Source organism: Mustelus asterias, chromosome 9 (assembly GCF_964213995.1).
Source record: "Mustelus asterias chromosome 9, sMusAst1.hap1.1, whole genome shotgun sequence".
Lineage (NCBI taxonomy): Eukaryota > Metazoa > Chordata > Chondrichthyes > Carcharhiniformes > Triakidae > Mustelus > Mustelus asterias.
This window is the reverse complement of record NC_135809.1, coordinates 38,396,689-38,417,792: the sequence shown is the minus strand read 5'-3', so window position 1 is coordinate 38,417,792 and position 21,104 is coordinate 38,396,689. Positions and strand designations below refer to the sequence as shown.

The 21,104-nt window shown below is 41.0% G+C and overlaps 1 protein-coding gene across 1 annotated transcript in view; it reads right to left on the bottom strand.

Moving 5' to 3' along the window:
* Positions 1-20,898, bottom strand: part of LOC144498624 (peptidyl-prolyl cis-trans isomerase FKBP4-like) — a 29,237-nt gene extending 8,339 nt beyond the window's left edge. The window contains exons 1-8 of the mRNA XM_078220015.1: positions 20,506-20,898; positions 16,672-16,816; positions 15,335-15,477; positions 14,756-14,876; positions 12,383-12,539; positions 10,616-10,706; positions 8,401-8,484; positions 936-1,121 (exon numbers count right to left, since the gene is read on the bottom strand). Of these exons, the coding sequence (XP_078076141.1) occupies positions 936-1,121; positions 8,401-8,484; positions 10,616-10,706; positions 12,383-12,539; positions 14,756-14,876; positions 15,335-15,477; positions 16,672-16,816; positions 20,506-20,592 (1,014 nt within the window). The 5' untranslated portion in view covers positions 20,593-20,898. The remainder of the gene's footprint in view (positions 1-935; positions 1,122-8,400; positions 8,485-10,615; positions 10,707-12,382; positions 12,540-14,755; positions 14,877-15,334; positions 15,478-16,671; positions 16,817-20,505) is intronic.
* Positions 20,899-21,104: the final 206 nt, after the last annotated feature.

Here is a 21,104-nt window from a genome sequence, read left to right as displayed (position 1 = left end):
TTTAAGCCCAGCATTCATTTTGCCTTTGATTAATTTCTATACCTGGTTAGCTATTTTCATGGTCAATGTACATAAACCCTCAAGATACTTTTAAACTTCCAATGTTTGTTAGATTTTCATATTTAGAAAGTACTCTTAACCTTTCTTTTTAAGGCTAAAACAGGTGACCTCACACTTGCCTTTGCCGAAATTCATTTGCCATAGTTTTGCCCCCTCACTTAATCAAGTATTGTCTCATTGTAAGTTTATGCTTTCACCTACACTGCCTGTACGTAATGTTACCTTAGTGTCATTGCAAACTTGGATACAATTTTACAATCCCATCATCTTAAGTTTTTAACAAAAATGGTGAATAGTTGAGACTCCCACAGATTCCTGTGGTGCACCACTAGTCACATTTTATGCACATTATAAGCTTTCACGACTCAAACATTTATCAAAGAAAACTGACATTGTCAAGCTATGGGCAGTTTTGTTATGGTCTGAAGACTACCTAGTGCCATTCTACTTAACAGTATGCTTTACTGAGCTTCCAATATTTCTTCCCAGTTTTCATAAGGCAATAACTGATAGGATCCAGTGGTTACCCTCAAGTACTGTGCCAAGGTATCAATATATGTGAACCTGGAGAGTAACAGCATGAAAGATACAAGCCTTATGTACATCTCACCTGAAAATCAAACAGCCAATTTCTAGCAAGTGCCATTGACTGGCAATCAGGAACAGGAACCCCTTTACACTTTATAGACCCGAGGCCAAATGTAGTTCTATGCATTTATTCAATATAGCACAAATCATGGATTATAACCAAGGTCTTTCTAAATTTGGAAACTTCTTTCTGCATCAAAAGTGATACATTAACTGAATTAAGAGAACTCATGTCATTCATTTTTACAATTGATGATTTGTACATTAGAAATTAAAAAGTTCCTCACCTTTTCACAATTCTCTACAGCTTGCAAATTCTCATCCATTTTGATGTAGCACATGGCAAGGTTGAGATGGGCTGCTAGTCTTAATGCATTGGATTGTTTTAGGGTTTCTTCAGTTAGTCCGCTCTCATGTTCTAGCCAAGATACAATTTTCTTGTAGTGGATGGTGGCCTGCTTATACTTGCCCACCTGGCAACAATAAGTTACATGAAGCTTGTAGTTATAAGGAAGAATAAAATAATTCTCAGTAACTTAAGATTCTAGCAACTTCCCACTCTACTCCAATCATCACTGTTTTGCCAATTCTGACAGCTAACATTTATTTTACATTTTATGATCATTCAGAAAAATCAGTACAAGCTAAGTATTTGGGTAAACATTTTTAAATTACACTTTAGATGCATTTCTTACTTTAACAGATAGCTATTAAATCACTTATCAAGTATCAACAGATTATATTGCACATGGAAATGGAAAGGATAATGTTTGGGGCGAACGTTAATACAATATTCAAGTTAAATGAGCTCAACTATTTTATTTTGTGTTCATGATCATATTAAGTTCACAAATCCCAGTTTCACGTTTTATTTGGTCTTGAAAAAAATACGAGGTGTAGAAGACATCTAATTAACAATATCAGCTGGGTACAGGAGGCACACATGATTCACTGGTGGAGATGGGTAGGGGAAGGATGATATTGGCCTACAGGGTTTTCTGTGCGAGTGAATGTCAAAAAGTGCACACATGAGCGAAGGCAGGCGGGTGGGGGCTCACAGACATGGTATGACCAAGGAAGAACGGATTAGCTTTTAGTGAAGATGTGGATCTGAATCCTGGAATTTTGAGGGGTTTTATTAATACTGGGAGATGGGGCAAATTGACTTTTTCTTTTAGCATGTTGTGGGTTGTTCGATTTAGAATACTTGTTGGTTCTTTTAAAATGCTCTGCAACATCTCAACTGCAATGATCGAATTTGTCAAAGTTGTCAAAATGTGAGTTTTCAAAGCAGGTTGTTGGATGTGAATTTGGCCTGAAGCCTCCTGTGATTTGGAGGCTCTCATTAAAATATTTTTTTCAGCTTTGTAATTGCAGGGCAGAAAAATCCTCATGGAACAGCTGAGTAATTGTATTAATGTCGAGATAACATGAAGGTATGTGCTCTTTCCTGGTTTCCTTTTTATTTAATTGAAATTTGCAAAATTCATATATCTCTGATTGATTGATATAAAAATTAAAAAGGAGGGGCAGCAAAGATAATGATGCTGTGGTGCGTTCCTGCATTCCACACTTATCCCACTTAATTTTCTGGAGCTAGATCCAACACCACCATTTTCTTTGTTGTCCTAAAAATATACTGATCAAGAAAGCAGTTAAGGGTAATAGTGCACAGGGAATAACGTTACTGCACAAGCAAAACAAAACTCAAAGCCACTTTATCTGAATGCACAAAACATTTGCAATATAGATGAACTGATGGCATATAGAGATAAATACATATTCCAGGGTGCATAATATTTCAAAAAGACAGACTGAATGGAAAAGCAAGAGTATCCTCGATAGTAAAGGATGACATAAGGACAGTGGTGAAAAAGGATCTGGGCTCAGAAGATCAGGAATATGAATCAATATGGATGGAGATTAGGAACAAGGATCAGAAAATGACAGAAGTTAAAGGACCCCTAACATTAATTACACCGGTGGACAGAACATTTATTGAACATTGGAACAAAGGTAACGCAATCATGGTAGGGACTTTAGTCTTTAGACTAGATCAACCAAATTGACAAAAATGGTTTGGAAGGCGAGTTTGTAAAATGCTTTTGGGACAGTTTTCTGGAAACTGTTTCATGCAATCAGGCAGCATTAATTAGTAAACTCATGGTGAAAGATCCCTTGAAAAAACGCGATCCTAACATCCAATTCTGTATTGTGACATACTCCAGACCGAAACAAGAGTCTGAAACAAAGTCAATTACAGAGGTGTGATGGGAGAGTTGGTCAAGGTTAACTGTGCAAATAGACTAAAAGGTATGGCAATAAACAAACAGTGGGAAACATAAAGAAATAATTCTAAATATTCAACAAAACCATGTTCCATTAAGAAACAAAACTCAGCAAGAAAGATCCATCCTTGGCTTAGTAGGGAAATTAAGGATTGCATTAGATTTTAAAAAAAGGCTTATAATATTGGAAAGAATGGTATCAAGCCTGAAGACTGAAAATGTTGTGGGATATGGCAGAGACAGATATTAAATATTTGTTCGGCCTTCACAGTAGAAAGCAAATTTTAAACCAGAAATTGAGGGAAACCAAGGGGCTAACAATGGACATTAACTTAGGGCGATTAATATGAGCAAAACAAAAGCAGTGGAAAAACTCAGGGGACTAAAATCTGACAAATCCCCAGACCCGATTGCCTACGCTCCAGAGTTTTAAAATAGGTTGCCGTGGATAGAATGGATGCGCTGATGATAGTTTCCCAAAATTCCCTAGAGATTCTAGAATGGTTCCAGCAGATTAGAAGTTAAAACACCACTATTACAAAAAGCTGGGAAGAGTAAACAGAGAACTAGAGGCCAACTGGCCTGACATCAGGTGACAGGAAAATGTAAGATTACATTGTGGGGGAAGTCTTAATGTACTTCAAAAATCATTCTATAATTTGACAAAAATCAACATGGCTTTACAGGAAAGAAATCCTGTTTGACAATTGTTTTTGAGGATGTCACCAACGGGATACATATATGGGAATCAGCAGATGTTGATATTTCCAAAACATATTCGATAAGGTGAGCATTAAAGGTTAACTTACAAGGTATTATAAATTTGGGCTGATATATTGGCAAAGATAGAGGATTGGTTAACAGACAGGAAGGGTAGGAATAAATGGGGCATTTTCAAGTTGGCATGCTGTGCCTAGTAGAGCCTCATTAGGATCAGTATTGGAGCCTCAGCCATTTACAATCTATATTAATGACTTAGCTGAAGAAATCAAAAATAATGTATCTAAGTTTGTATCATAACCAGTGGGAACTGTGGCACAGTGATTAGCACTCTGCCTCATAGCGCCAGGAACCCAGGTTCGATTCCGGATTTGGGTCACTGCCTGTGCAGAGTCTCTGCGTGGGTTTCCTCTGGGTGCTCCTGTTTCCTCCCAGTCTGAAAGACGTGCTTGATTAGGTGCATTGGCCATGCTAAATTCTCCCTCAGTGTATCTGAACAGGCGCTAGAGTGTGGTGACTTGGGGATTTTCACAGTAACTTCATTGCAGTATTAATATAAGCCTACTTGTGACACTAATAAACTTACGCTTGAGGAGGACACATTGGGGCTGCAAAGATATAGACAGGTCAAGTGAGTGGGCAATATGATGGCAGGTTGAGTATAACATAGCAAATTGTGAATTTATTGAAAAGCTGAATATTTTTCAAATGCCATGAAACCTATGTTGATATCCAGAGGGATTTGAGTATACTTGTACAAGGAACTCAGGAAGTCAGCATGCAGCTACAGCATACAACTAAGGCGGCAAATGGCAAGTGGGCCCTATATTGCAAAGGGACTGGAGTACAAGAAGGAAATCCTTGCAACAATTGTACAGAGCTTTAGTGAGACCACACCTGGAATATGGTGCACAGTTTTGGTCCCATATTTAAGGAAGGATATACTTGCATTGAAGACAGTACAGCAAAGGTTCACTAGATTGGTTCCTGGGATGAAGATTGTCTCGCAATGAGAAGCTAAGAAACTTGGGGCTATACTCTGGTGTTTACAAGAATGAAAGATGATTGTATTAAAACACACAAGATTCTGAAGGGGTTTGCCACTGAGATGTAATTTTCCCAACTTGGGGGAAACAGTCTCTGGACAACGAGCTGATCAGTTAGGACTCAGATGAGAAATGCCTTCACTTTTCAAAGATTTGTGAATCTTAAGGATTCTTATTTGAGATATGTGGATGCTTCATTGTTGAATATATTCAAGGCTGTGGGAGACAGATTTTTGGTCTCTCGGGAATCAAGGGATGGGGAAGGGGCGTTGAGCAAATATGAAACCGAGACACACTGAAATTCAGAGGGATCTGCATCTTCTATTGCATAATTCACAAAAGGCTCATATGCAGGTACAGTAATTAGGAAAGCTTATAGAATTGGTGATGTGGTAAATAAAGGAAAAAAGCCTTCAGATTATAGGGCAATATAGATGGCCAGAGCAGTGACAAATGGAATTTAACCTTGAAAAGTGTGAGGTGATGCATTTTGGGAGGAACAACACAAGGGCATACACAATGAATGGTAGGCTTCTAGGAAGTACAGAGGATCATTGGGGTGCACTGAAGGAAGCAGGACAGGTATACAAGGTGGTTAAGAAAGAATATGGGATACTTGCCTTTATAAAGTTTATAGTCACAAATAGGCTTACATTCACACTGCAATGAAATTCTGTGAAAATCCCTTAGTTGCCACATTCCGGCACCTGTTCGTGTACATTGAGGAGAATTTAACATGCCCAATTCACCTAACCTGCACATCTTTGGACTGTGGGAGGAAACCGGAGCACCCAGAGGAAACCCACGCAGACACAGGAAGAACGTACAAACTCCACACAGCCACTGACCCAAGCCTGGAATCGAAACCAGGTCCTTGGCGCTGTGAGGAGCAGTGCTAACCACTGTGCCGCATAGAATATAATAGCAGGGGGCTTATGATTGAGCTGTATAAAACGCTCATTAGGCCATGGCTAGAGTACTGTGTGCAGTTCTGGTTGCCAGACTAAAGAATGTGACTGCATTAGAAAAAGGGTACAGATGAGATTCACCATGATGTTTCAGCTATGAAGAGGCTGGCTAGGCTGGGGTTGTTTTCCTTAGAGCAGAGAAGGCTGAGAGGGTACCTGATTGAGGTGTACAAAATTGAGAGGGACAGCTTCCCCTTAGTATAGGGGTCAATAACCAGGGGGGATAGATTTAAGGTAATGGACAGGAGATTTAGAGGGCATTTGAGGAAAAAGAGTAACCCAGAGGCTGCTGCGAATCTTGAACTCTTTGCCTGAAAGGGCAGTAGAGGCAGGATCCCATAACATTTATGAAGCACTCAGATGAGCACTTGAAGCACCATAGCATGCAAGGCTTCGGACAAGTGCTGGAAAATGAAATTAGAATAGATAGGAGCTTGATGACCAGTGCAGATACAATGGGCCAAAGGGCCTTTTTCTGTGCTGTAAAACTCTATGACTTTATGTTATCATTACTGCAAGGGGAATTGAATACAAAAGCAGGGAGGTTTTGCTTCAGTTATACAGGGCATTGATGAAACCAGATCTGGAGGACTGTGTACAGTATTGGTCTCCTTATTTAAGATGTAAATGCATTGGAAACAGTTCAGAGAAGGCTTACTAGACTAATACCAGGAATGGATGGATTGTCTTATGAGGAAAGGTTGGACAGGGCAGGCTTGTACCCACTTGTGGGAGAACCTCGAACTAGGAGTCACTATTTAAAAATAAGAGGTTAGTTAGCAAATATAGATAGTTTAAGTAAACTATATTTGGACTGTGTGTCTTAGAAAAAAGGTATGCTTTTAAGTTTAAGCTTAATATGTTTCTGTATTTGTATGTGAAGGGCTAAAACTTCAGTTTAGTTTCATGTTAAACAAAGGTGCCCGCCAGTCTTTGGTTTAAGTTTTTTGCCTGCATTCCAATGGAGGCCTTATGACGCAAGAAAAAGAAAGGATTAAAAAAAACTAAGTTGTTGTTTAGCAACCAGAGGCTCACACTGAAAAGCAGAAGCAATTGAGTTTTCAGTTGGCACCAGGTAACTGAGAAACAAGAAGCTTTGTACAGAAACTGCTGGGACAATGCAGAGGGACAGAAAGCAAGTCCCAGAAGCTAGAGAACATAATGTCCCAGAATCCAGAAGGAACAAATAACAGATATCTGGACAACAGGTTCTGTTCAATGAGGTCAGGTGCAGAGAAAAAGAGGCTCCCAGTTAAAGACAGGGCTGCAAAGTGCAGACCTGGAAATAACAGCTCACGAGAAGTCAGACACCTTAAGGTGACACCTTAATACAGCCTGTGAAGTAGTGGTATTCTGTTTGGCGTGGCTGGGTCTCCAAAAGATTAGGCGGAGGTTTGAATGCACGTGAATATGCAGGGCAGAGGAACACCAAAAGGAGGTTGAAAGTCTGGAGGCAGATCCTTTGTGAAAGCATCGGAGAGGGAGCAATGTTTGGAAACCTGTGCGTGAAAGGCAGAGTTCCAGTGAGACCAGTTTGTTCACAGTGCGACAAGTGTCTGGGGGAATTGACAAATCTTCAAATTGTTTTGGGTGGCATCCGTCATTTGGTTTCAGAGTATTTCTGGCTTGGGTTGCTGTGTGTGTGAAGTTTGCACATTCTCCCTGTGTCTGGCATGGGTTTCCTCCGGGTGCTCTGGTTTCCTCCCACAGTCCAAAGATGTGCGGGTTAGGTTGGCTGGTCATGCTAAATTGCCTCTTAGTGTCCTGGGATGTGTAGGTTAGAGGGATTAGCAGGGTAAATATACGGGGTTACGGGGATAGGGCCTAGGTGGGATTGTTGTAGATGCAGACTCAATAGGCCGAATGGCCGCCTTCTGCACTGCAGGGATTCTATGATGTGTTTTACCACATTTCACCTATGTATTTACATGGATTATGTACTTACTGTGAACATTAGACTATATAAATAAAGTTTGCAACTTGTAAAGGTATAGTTAGGGTGAAGAGGTAGTGTATTACAGTCAATCTTTTCTTCTTAATAAATGTTTTATCCTTTTGTTAGAAATTTATTGGCAGTCCTGTGGCTCTGTTCACCCATGTCACTAAACAAAAGATAAAAGTCAAGATCTATTGAGCTGGGTTTCACTCTGGGACCAGACTGTCCAGTAGTGACATCAGCTGGGATAATTTTTAAGGCAGTGGTAGGTGGATTCTTGATAAGCAAGGGGGTGAAATGTTATCGGGGGCAGGCAGGAGGTTACAATCAGATTAACCATGATCTTATTCAATGGCAGAGCAGGCTCAAGGAGTTGAGTTGCCTACTCTTGTTCCTGGTCCGTATGATCATACCAAATGGTGACACAGGCTCGAGGTGAAGTATGGTCTATTCCAGCTCTTACTACTTATACTCTCTCATTCTGTAAATGAGACAGCACTCTTTCATGTACAAATCTTAATCATGATAGCACAAGCTACTGGTTCAAAGGTGATCACTGAAGTTGGCTCCAAATTATGAGTAAGCGACTGTAACTACAGTGGTAGCCGAGACCTGTCAGTCACAAATGCTGTGCTGACTAATCACATACATTAACAGCAATGGCAGATCAGCGTGTAAATCTACATACTATTACCTGGAAAAAAACAATTGGACTTCATATTTTAGTTAACCAGGGTACATTGGCTTTTTATGTTGAACAAGACACAAAAACAATTTAGCTCTAATTGTGTTACCTTAAAATACAATGTTCCCTTCTCTTTGACAATGAGACACTGCTCCAGTTTCTCATCTATGTTCATTTCCCAAGACTCTTTTGCCTAATAAAATGTAAAAATCATTTATACTCAGTTTAATAATTAGTACAGGGCAACCAGTCATAGATCTAAAACAAAAGCAAAATTCTGCAAATGCTGGAACTTGAAAACTAACAGAAGAAGCAGGAAAAACTCAGCAGGTCTGGCAGCATCTGTGGAGAAAGAAATAAGAGCTAACATTTTGAACCTGAATGATTGAATTATAGATCTACTCCAATAGGAATGAGCTATGGAAAAAACACATACCCCTGGGATTTCTATTTCCTAGTAATCTGTGCTGCAAGGTGCACAAAAATCATCATTAGGCAAAAACAGGATTGGCTGTGACACCCTCCTGACAAATAGTTTATCACAAATGATTAAACCTCGACTACCCACCACCCCATCCAGCTTCCTCACATTAGAAGTTGAAACTTTTCAAAGATGGTTGGTCCCAACGTTTCATTGAAACTAGAAGCAGGAATAGCCCATTCAGCTCTTCGAGCCTGCTCCGCCATTCATTTAGATCATGGCCGATCATCAGATTCAATATCCCGATCCCTCTTCCCCCCCATATCCCTTGATCCCTTTCGCCCCAAGAACTTTATTTAGTTTCTTCTTGAAATCAACCAACGTTCGGCCTCAACTACTTTCTGTGGTAGTGAATTCCACACGTTCACCACCCACTGGGTGAAGAAATTTTTCTCATCTCAGTTCTAAAAGGTTTATCCCTTATCCTCAAACTATGACCCCTAGTTCTGGACTTCCCCACCATTGGGAACATTCTTTCGATCCTGTCTAACCCTGTTAGAATTTTATAAGTTTCTCGGAGATCCCCTCTCACTTTTTTGAACTCCAGTGAATATAATCCTAACCGACTTAGTCTCTGCTCACATCATAGAAATCATAAAAACCCTACAGTACAGAAAGAGGCCATTCGGCCCATCGAGTCTGCACCGACCACAATCCCACCCAGGCCCTACCCCCATTTCCCTACATATTTACCCACTAATCCCTCTAACCTACGCATCTCAGGACACTAAGGGCAATTTTTAGCATGACCAATCAACCTAACCCGCACATCTTTGGACTGTGGGAGGAAACCGGAGCACCCGGAGGAAACCCACGCAGACACGAGGAGAATGTGCAAACTCCACACAGACGGTGACCCAAGCCGGGAATCAAACCCAGGTCCCTGGAGCTGTGAAGCAGCAGTGCTAACCACTGTGCTACCGTGCCGCCCAACATGACAGACCTTCCATCCCAGGAATCAGCCTGGTAAATCTTCACTGTACTCCCTCTATAGCAAGGACATCCTTCCTCAGGACACCGAAACTGCATACAATACTCCAGGTGTGGCCTCATCAATGCCCTATACAACTGCAGTAAAACATCCCATTTGGTTCACTAATGTCCTTTAGGGAAGGAAATCTGCCATCCTTACCTGGTCTGGCCTACATGTGACTCCAGAGCCACAGCAATGTGGTTGCCTCTCAACTGCCCTCCAAAGGCAACTAGGGATGGGCAATAAATGCTGGCCAGCCAGTGATGCCCATGTCCCACGAATGAATAAAAAAAAACCCTATTCCTACACTCAAATCCTTACAATGAAGGCCAACATATCATTTACGTCTTTACCACCTGCTATACCTGCGCGCTTACTTTCAGTGACTAATGCACAAAGACACCAAGGTCTTGCTGAGTATCCACCCCTCTCAATTTACACCCATCCAAGTAATGATCTGTCTTCCTATTATTGCTACCAAAGTGGATAACCTCACGTTTATCCATATTATACTGCATCTGCCATGCATATACCCACACACTCAGCCTGTCTAAATCACACTGGAGTATCTCTGCATCCTTCTCACATCTCACCCTTCCACCCAACTTTGTATCTTCTGCAAATTTGAAGATAATACATTTAGTTTCCTCTTCTAAATCATTAATATATATTTCCAATAATATACATTAGAGCTTTTAATGATAATCATTTGTTTGGCCCATTCTCCTCAGAAAAACTTTGTTGTATACAGTCTAGAACAAAATTAACTGGTCACTTATGTCACTTACAGTGACAGAATTGAGCTTCAACATAGATGTACAGTAGAATAGCTGATGGCACAGCATCAGCAGTAATCTGGCTGTATCTTACCTTTTCAAAGTTTTTCAATACAACTTCATACGCCAGGTTTGCACTTGGTGGGACGTTCAATTTTGAGTTTCCAGATTCTCCAAATCCATATCTACATGAAAAACACAAGGTCAAAGAAACATTCAAAATAATCCACAAATGCCATAATCTGTAGTTCTATTCATTAATAATCCTTACTCCTCACCCAATCACTCGTGTCTGGGGCAGTTTTTATGTAAACCATTGATACCTTACAACAACTTACAACCCTCAGGATCTCACATTCTTCTATTCAATAGGATTAACAATTCTAGCTTCAATGTAGAATTCAAATCACCAAGGCATGCAATTTCCATTTTTTTTTGGCAGTGCAGTACTTCCATCTTCTCAATTCCATTTGATGAATTGTAAATTTGTTTCTTTCAATTCTTCAAAGTCAGAGTTTATCGCTCTGTCTTTCGGATACAACAAGTACCACCTTTTATCAGCTATGGGGTTTCTCAGCAAGATGAAATCTCATTAACAGCAGCTTTCGGACATGCCAGCTATTGATTGCCCATTTTAATACCTGTAGCAGCCAGTTCAGAAATTCAGCTGGGAATTCACCCTCAGCTCCTCTTGGGAGACCAGACGCAGCCTCATCTCCCTGAATCAACCAGGATGCTCAACATGTCATGCAATAGGATTTCCATGGACTGAAGGTGAGCCCCCACCAAGGAAACTGCCCTCTCGACTGACAGGATTCTCTTCTCTGCTTCATCCATTCTCTTTAGGATATCTCAGTTCATCAATGTGAGAATCAATAGTGTGTGCTGAAGAGCTGAAACCATCTTCACTCCACTCACAATGGCAACCATTAACTTGTTGCCGTAAGTGTAGGCCCACTGACCAGTGAAATCACCACTGCGAACAGGGCCCCAACCCAGCCATCTTCAACTGCCTCAATCAAACCTCACTCTCTGTCAAAGTTTAACCAGGATCTTAACACAGATTATAGACATCAGGATCAAATAATTATGGGTTGTGCACCAGGATGAATGGCACCAGAACCTGTGTAAACAAAGCCGCTCCTGTGCTTACACCACGTGACACCCTGCCCTGGGCCATTTTTGAATCTACGTCAATTCTCAAACGGAATTCCAAGGGTTTTGTTCCAAGTAATGGGAAGGTGTTGTCAATAATACTACCCAGCAGCACTTACTCACCAGTGGTCAATCTGTGTTCCATCCAGGGCCACACTATTTTGGTGATACTAATTGTAGACCCATGGTCATCTATTTTCAGAACCATAGAAACCCTACAGTGCAGAAGGAGTCCATTTGGCCCATCAAGTCTGCAGCGATGCTCTGGAAGAGCATCTTACCCAGGCCCATACCCCCACCCTATTCCCCATAACCCCATGCATTTACCATGGCCAATCCACCTAACCTGTACGCCTTTGGACTTCCCTCGCTCATTCTTCATAGAACAGTAAATATATTATTCTGCACATTTTGCCACCTTCCTGCATTTGCAGCATGTTAAAAAATACTCAAACAGTCTCCCACTTGGATATAGTCTTCTCAGGAAACTATTCCCTTTAGTCTTTCATTCTATCTGCTTTCAACAGGTTTTTAAAAATATATCTAATTATTTATTAGTTCACCTTGTCTTCTTTCCTATGCCTTTCAACCTTGAGAGGCCAACAATCTTGGCCCTTCATCTAGGTTGCCCAATAAAAATGCTTGGCTATTGCTTTAGACAGAACAGTGAATAAGTTGTCTCTAAGGGCGCTTTATTTAAACTTACTTTGGCTTTAGTGATATAATAGCCTCTTCTCCCTTCTCCATTTCTTGTAATGCCTTCTCAATTCCTGGAGGAATATTATGTTCTTCACCATCTCCAATGATAAATGACACATCTCGACTGTCAAAGGTTGTACCCTGATATTTTCCTTCCAAGTGGACTGAAAGGAAAGAGAAGGTTTAAAAGAATATCAGCTGACTATACATACACACTGTAGAACTGCTTTGTTCCAAGATCGCTAACATTCCATTTCATCCATGTTATTTGTACCCAAATGGGGAAAAGTGAATGGTTGTACTTTTGTTATTTTAAGTCTGAGTTCTAAATGAACTAGCAAACACTTTGCTAAGTTTCTCTAAAAAAAAATCTACCGACACCTCCTGGAAAATGTTACTTTGCTCGATACATCATCTAACCATCTAATAAAAATGTTGCAGGAATACAATGGCCTGGATCTTCCACAAAGTAGCAATCATTATTGGAGTGCTGCTCCGCTCAAGCTTTTCCACTCCTAGATGCTACTCTGCATTTCTCACTGGGTTTTCCTAGCTCTGCTTCACTAGAAATGCAGAATGCATTGTCCATTGGAAAGCTTGTTGGGAAAAAATACAAAACCCACCAGCTTCCAGATAAGTTTAAATATCCAGTGTGAATGCTATGGACAAATGGGTGAAAGGCCAAGTGGATGAATGAGCGAATAGCTAGGTGGGTGAAATAAGTAGTTAGGGTGGATAAGGTAAGTGGGTACGGTGGGATAGAAAGACCAAAGGTTTGTCAGGTTGAAGGTGGTGTGTCTGCTCAGAGCACAATAGTGGCAAGACTATCCCAGGCCAATCAAACACTTTAGGGATGTCCTCAAAGTATTCCTGAAGATGTCAAACACTAGACCCTCTCCCACCCTCAACTCATGGGAGCAAACTGGAAAACCACCCCAAGGGACTGCCGAAGGAAGGAAGAAAGGTGTTGGACTGGAATTCTGATAGTTTGCCGCTGGTATTCCAAGGAGACTGAACAGTTTGTTTGGAATGGATCATTTGATCCTGTCTGTTGTAGAATAATTCAATGTGTAATTTGATCTGATCATTCTCAGGCTGTCTATATACGCACACAGTGCTAACATTACTTTCGGGGGACTGCACTCACATTCCTGGGTCAGGAGCACTGATAGTGCTCCTGGTTCACAGAGGAACAAGAGATGGAGAAATTTCAGCATGAGGGGGACTTTAAAATTGAGGCTTTGCTGCACTTGTGACCAACGTGAGCGAGCACCGAGGTGATGAAAAAACAGGACTTGCTGCGAGTTAAGATATGTGCAGCAGTGTTGTAGAATGTAGGTTAAAGCAAAATACTGCGGAAGCTGGGATCTGAAACAAAAACAGAAAATGCTGGAAAATCTCAGCAGATCTGACAGTATCTGTGGGGAGAGAATAGAGCCAACATTTCGAGTCTGGATGACCCTTTGTCAGAGATTCAAAGGTACTTTGTTTAAGTTTAAAGGCAATATTTTTTTCATTGAGGGTGGAAAATGAGGTACTTACCAGGGGAGCACTGGAGTAGTTATTCCCCACAATAAAATATGAATGCAATGTAACATATGGTGGTAAGAACAGAGAATACATTTTCACTTTGAGAACAACCCCAGTTTCACAAGTCTCTGCATATAACCGAGGTCTTTACCATTCTAATAAAGTTTCTCTACATCCTCTCCAAGGACTTGATCGCCTCCCTAAAGTGTGGTGTCTAGCACAGGCCAGTGTCAACTTAAGTTTAACATTTATAAAGGTTTAGCCTAATTTCATTTATTTTGTATGATATCCTCCTATCAATAAAGCCAAGGATCCTGTAAGCTTCCTAACAGCCAACTCTGCATGTTGTGTCACCTTGAGAGATTTGTTCATGTACACTTGAAGGTGTAACCTTTTCAAATTGTACCATTTTGTTTATATTATCTCTTAATTCTCCCTAGTTCCCCAACAACCTCCAGGTTCCTTACCATCTTTGCCTCACCCTGCTGAGGTCATAACACACCTCATCCCTGCACTATTCCCTTGCTCTGCTCTCCACCAAATTCAAAGTCTTTCCCCTTCTCCCACAACGTCCCTGCACTCCAAGTTGCTAACCTTGCACCCTTCCATCCCACAATTCTAGGATTTATCTTGGCAAAAAGTGGGTTGGAGGAAACATGGGTCAGGCTGCTGGTTCTGACTTGGTGCATGCACAGCAGCAAATCAGATCAGCATGGGAGTGCACGATGGTCTTCAGGCTTGGCCTCTCTACTGTTACATATGGTAGCTGGCCTGCTAACATGCCTTGCAAGTAATTACTCCGAAAAAAACAGTAGCAAGAAATTGCATGAGTAAAAAAGTAGCTTCTTACTCTCAACTGATGATCCCTCATTGGGTTTAGAGTAACTTTCTCCCTTCTTTCGGATACGGCGAATAATTCCACCATCTTCATCCTCCGTCAGATCTTCTGCTTTGATTTCAAAAAGTTCAATCTTCAAAGTGATAGGAATAATGGAAATTGTGTCAATATCACCACATAGCATGTCACTTTCATGGAGAATTTATAACAATTCAGGACTTATTCTTTACTTCAGACACTCTGATCCTCTCTACCGTGCCTGTTCCTGGACTTGAGTGTATGGGACATTAAGCTATAAATATAATAAAATTCCAATTTCTGAATATTATATAGCACTAATAAACCTTGTACAGTACTCTTGTTTAAGAGTCAATACGGTACACAGCAATTGGCTTCCGTGATGAGATTTCCCTCAGCTAATCACATAATAATGCTTCATATGATTCAAGGTAGTTCACAACTTCTACAAATAAAATTACAAATGTGAACAGAAAAAGAGTCAAATTTTCAACAATTAGCAATAAACAGGGTACAAACATTTAGATATGGTCCCTGTTGAAAGGGAGAGAAGCAATTTTAAAAAGTAGGTACCTCAAACACAAGAATAGCATTGGGTGGAATTTTTGGCGGGCTGCCTGCAGAGCCGTAGGCATATTCTGGCTTACAGATGATCTGACAGACTTCATTGATCTTCATGGTGGCCACAGCAATGTCCCATGCTTTAATAACTTGCCCTGTTCAAAGAAAGTTGATATTTTAGTCCCATCGTCAATGTGCAATTACCTCAAAGGAAACAATGAAGCACCTTCAGTCCAAGTAGACTCTTGCTCAGGGGAACTAATTTCATTTCACATGAAAATCAATATCAATGCAAACTGGCTCCCACCTTACTAGATACAATAGAATATTACACGTAAAAGTAAACTGTCCCAGGGAACTGGATGAGTCAGTGGATTCTAACACTATCTGCACTTAAATAAGAATACTGTATCATCATCTAATCAGCCTGGCAATGTCTCTGATGTTGTAAGGATCCCAACTGAAATGACTCAATCCAGCTCCCAGTATTCTGAACACAGTATAATATTGCCGACAATTCTAAGCTAATACAAAAAGGATGATAAATGTCACTGGTGAACATTTCTGAGGAAAGATTAATGGGCATTACTGGAGTAGGATTGGAGCATGACTTCCCTCATGTCCAGCTTGTGCTGTGCCTTTATAACTGGGTAGTATGTAGGAAGGTTTACTCTAGATGGAATGCAGTAGTCCATGGAGTGCTTAATGGGAAAGCTGAGAGCAGACTTTGTACCTACTTCCAACTCATGCTATGAAACTTGATGGTCACAAAGTGCTTATTCTGCAGAATCAACATTCCTTCCCTTGGAGTTCAAAGCTCCTCCAAACCCTATGCTGTTAGAATGCTATTACCCATCAAGAGCATCTAGATCAACTACAGTAAAGGTTAAATAAAGGAACTAACAAGTTTGCATTTGGCCTATACCTAGTCTGCAACATATATTCTTTAAATATATGAAGAATACTCAAATGACTCTCCTGCCCATTGAGATTTCAATGCTTCTATATGACATTCTCCTGCTTGGTGCAACATGAATCATGCTCAATTCTTGATTCAAGTTGTAACCAAAATCATCATAATTGAAACAAAACCCAGCATACAGTTCTGAAAAGGCTGAATAGCCACTACAATAGTTCTCCCTCTAAACAAAAACTGAAACGATGTTCAGAAAACAAAACTAGTTATCTCCATCTGTCTCTGGTGTTGATTTTGAATGAACATGAGTAAACAGGCTTTCCAATGCATTCCTGATGAAGTTAGTGATGGAGCAGAAGTTGAAAAACGTTCTGTCTTTGCTGTTTTAGAGGCAGGAAAATTCAAAGAACACAATGAATCAAAAGCATCTTACCTTTGCCAAGGTCAAATGTGAAATAGTCATCTCGGTCCCTACTAGAGTCAAATTTAGTTCCATCTAACAGCACCCCAGTATAGTGGACAGAGACCTTATCTCCTGTCATTGGAATCTCATCAACTGTGCCATCCTTTTTTATCAGCTGTAAGAGGAAAGGCAGGCAAAATTAATGGTTAAACATATTTTTAGGATTCAGCATAGAACTCATCCAGAGTTATAAATAACTAAGTTAAAGGTCACAGAAGGATTTTAACTATGAAAATCTTTTTAAGAGTATGCCTGATTGCCGTTTATTTTCTCATTCTCCTATTATTCTCCATCATAACATGTTTTTTTTATTTGTACACGGAATGTGGGTCTCATTCTAATATTCTCCATCATAACTTGTATTTTTTTTATTTGTTCATGGAATGTGGGTGTCATTGGCTGGGCCTACATTTATTATCCATTACTGGGGGCTTTCATTTATTGCCCACCCCTGAGGGCACTTAAGAGTCAACTACATTGCTGTGTGCATCTAGGAGTCATATGTAGACTAGCCCAGGTAAGGAAGACAGATTTTTTCCTCTAAAAGGGCATTAGTGAACAATCAACAATGGTTTCATGGTCATCGTTAGACTTTCAATTGCAGATTTTTATTGAATTAAAATTCCACCATCTGCCATGGTGGGTTTCAAACACAGGTCCTCAGAGCATAATCCGGAGTCTCTGGATTACTAGTTCAGCGACAATACCACTATGCCACTATCTCCCCACTTTATATCAGGCGTACCTTATAGGAAGTCGCTTTTAAGATATAAATTTTGATTGATTTGAGCTTGTCAAAGTAAGATGTCAATCTTTAGGAACAGAACATGTTAAAAAAGTTTTAAATGCCCACAGCTGTGTCCGGCACACCTACATGCCCTAATCACAACTCACTGTACCATTTCCATTGCTCTCATTATCAATATACAATTAATAATGACTTGTATTTAATTGTATGCAGAGGTAGGCATTCACATTCTGCCCCAAAACTAGACATACACTAAGAATGTGGTTATTGGGTTAGGAGGTAGTGTGTGACCTGTAAATAATAGTTTATAAAAGGTAGGTTCCAGTTCTATCCTACACCAGCTGACTTTCTGGCTTAGAATAGCAATCCTTAAGGAATTATCAAATCTTGCAGAATTACAGCTGGTTTTGCATCGTGGAATTTGCTCCAAACTTGGTTCAGAGCGCCCAAACTCATTTTGCACAGGATCCACACGCCTATCATCAAATTGTTAAGCTGGAGCCAAAAAGAGCAAAGATAGAAAGAAACCAACTCATTGTACCACTTGGTTCTGTAACTTTTACCCATTTACACCAATTAAAGTTTTGCACATTGAGCTTTGGATGTTTTTTCTTTCCTATTTCTTGTTTTAGGTCATTTACGAAACACTAGAAGATATGATTTAGAATGAGGTGCCAAAGGCCTGGAGCTCATCTAATATGGTACCATTATTCATGAAGGGAAGTAGGGATAAACCAGGTAATTACAGGCCAGTGAGTCTAATATCAGTGGTAGGGAAATTATTGGAAAGATTTCTGAGCATCAGAATTAATCTCCAGGGATCATCCAGATGCAAAACTTTAGCCGTTCTCGCTCCACAGATGCTGTCAGACCTGTTGAGATTTTCCAGCATCTGCAGTAATTTGCTTTCATCCTAGAGGTTATGATGGAGCTATATAAAATGGCCATAGCTAGAGTACTGAGTGCAGTTTTGGTTGCCATTATAGGAAGGATGTGACTGCACTAGACATTCACCAGGATGTTGTCTGGGCTGGGGCATTTCAGCTAAGAGAAGCTAGCTAGACTGGATTTTCCTTAGAGCAGAGAAGGCTGTGTGGGAAACCTGATTGAGGTGTACAAAATTACGAGGAACGTAGGGCAAGAAATTTTACTCCTTAGTGGAGGGGTTAACAATTTGGAGCATAGATTTAAGGTAAGAGGCAGGAGGTTTAGAGAGGCTTTTTCACCCAGGGGGTGGTGGGAAACTGGAGTGAAAGGGTGGTAGAGGCAAAAACCCTCAACATTTAAGAAACACTTAGATGAGCACTGAAATGACATAGCATACAATGTTACAGACCAAGTGTGGGGAAATGGGATTAGAACAGATAGGTGCCTGATGGCTGGTACAGCAACAACGGACTGAAGGATCTTTTTGTGCTGTAAAACTCTACGGCTCTATAGATCATAGTTACAGTGACTTGAAATGGTAGACTTCTCAGCTTTAGGATAAGCTAAGGAACTACCATAATCTTAAAGGTCTACAAGCAAACTAGTAATAAATGTAACAACAACGTTTTTTTAAAATCACAAGATCTAAATGGAGAGAAAGTTATTAAAGCAGAGTTCATTTTAACAAAGGCAATCTGATAAGTAAATGAAAGAAAGACAATATTTATGCATAACAGAAGTGAGCAAGACTGGGATTAGGAGTTTCATGTAGATCACACAGGAAAAGACCTGATAAACCAAATAGCTTGATTCTGAAATATAAGATTTTACAAGGGCACTTTTCTACAACAACATAATTAATTCAGGAACTCAGTATAAAGAATACTATGGCTCTGAATTCTTGAGTAATGCATGCATATACAGATCTGTCTGAAGAAAATGGCAAATTTTATTATAAATTGGTTCAAACCTTTTCTGTTGTGATGTGGGGTTGGTTGGACAGTACAGGTGAAGTTTTAGACTAAAACGTAAGCAGTGCTGGCAGGTGGAATGGGAAACGATTTCTTCTAACAGCATATTGCCTTGGATGGGCACATGGGGTAGCAGGTAAAATGAAGTTCTTAATTTTCAAATTCAAAGGTAAGGAGATCACAATGCAAAGATGTCAGGTTTGTGACAGCTTCTCCCAATTTACTGAGGGCCACTCCCGCCCTTAACTGTCACTAACTTGATGGATAGGTGACGTTAACAATGATTACCTGGTATAATCCAGACTAACTAGTTTTCACCATTCGTGTTTTCAAAATCCAACCACTGTGTTGAAACGTGTTCAGTTTCATTATGTTTAGGAAAACCCTTCCAGTCTGAGGTAAGATATAATGAGTGGAAGATGGCAAATCCATTTCAAAGGAATCTAGGGATTCAAATGGGGAGATTTAAGGCAACGATGGTTGTTTTCTGGGACAGGGTTTTGCGGTGTGTTACACAGGAAGGAGCCTGGCTACAGTGGGACATTGGTGGAGAGGTGCTAGTGTGTTAGACACAAGAAGGAGCCTGGCTGGGGTGGAGAAATGCTGATGTGTTAGGCACAATTAGGAGCCTGGCTGGAGTGGGGACATTGGAGGAGAGGTGCTGGTATGTTACACACAGGAAGGAGCCGAGCTGAGCTGAGCTGGGCTGGGGGGAGGAGGCGGGCAAGGCTCACTGAACCCAGGGCAATCCGCTGGGGCACATCCCGCAGTGGCGTTTCGCTGCCATTGAACCAGCTCGAATGGCAGAGAGAAAGCCGCCGGCAAACCGGAGCGCAAGGCGGGTTATCATTAATCAGTGGTCAATATCTGGAGGCGAGGCAACCGATTGAATCAACCATTTTAGAAACACTGGCCAGAAATGTAGCTCACGCTTTCATGTTTTAGTTGAAAACACTTCAGACACCTCGTGTTAGATATGGTGACCCTAGAGATAGGCAGCAGCCTGCCGCTGGGCGCCCGTTTCCAAAAAAAATAAATAACCGCATCCAGATATTTATTGTGGCCGAAGCTGGTGAGTATTTGAGTTAACACTGATTCCACCTCAGTATATATATTTTTGGAGCAGCGAGACTGCTGGCTGCTTATTCCGCCTCTTACCTTTAGGACTCCTCCATCTTTCTTGGGGCTGATATCTTCCCCCTCGATGGGGATCTGCTGCTCGGTTTTCTCTTCTCCCGCAGTCATCCTTCAGCTCAGATCACTTTTTGGTTTCACCCGAAAAGCTTCCACTCGGATGGCGGCGAAACACCCGATTCGCACGCGCAGCCGGAACGTTGCCCAAAACTCGCGGCCGTTTGCCAGTGAGAGAATGGGAGGCGGGTCAGAGAACTTTCCAGAGAAAAGCTGCGAGAGAGAGGGGTCCGCCCACCTGCCCAACCGCCAGCCTCCAGCACATGGCTCTCTCTCTCTCTCTGTCCTGCCTCTCGAAAATTCTCCACTGCGGATTCAACCGGCACATTGCTCAGGTCTGCCTGACAACTTGACTCCTTCATCTCTAAACCCAATCCAACCTGACTCAATCTTTTGAACGCACCTCCCTTATATTAAGTTGGCTCCATTCTCTCCCCACAGACGCTGTCAGACCTGCTGAGATTTTCCAGCATTTTCTGTTTCAGATTACAGCACCCTTGCTTTTATATTAAATTAATCTTTCTCAACACCGTAGCCATGACATTCCACACCCTCTCATTTCCTTC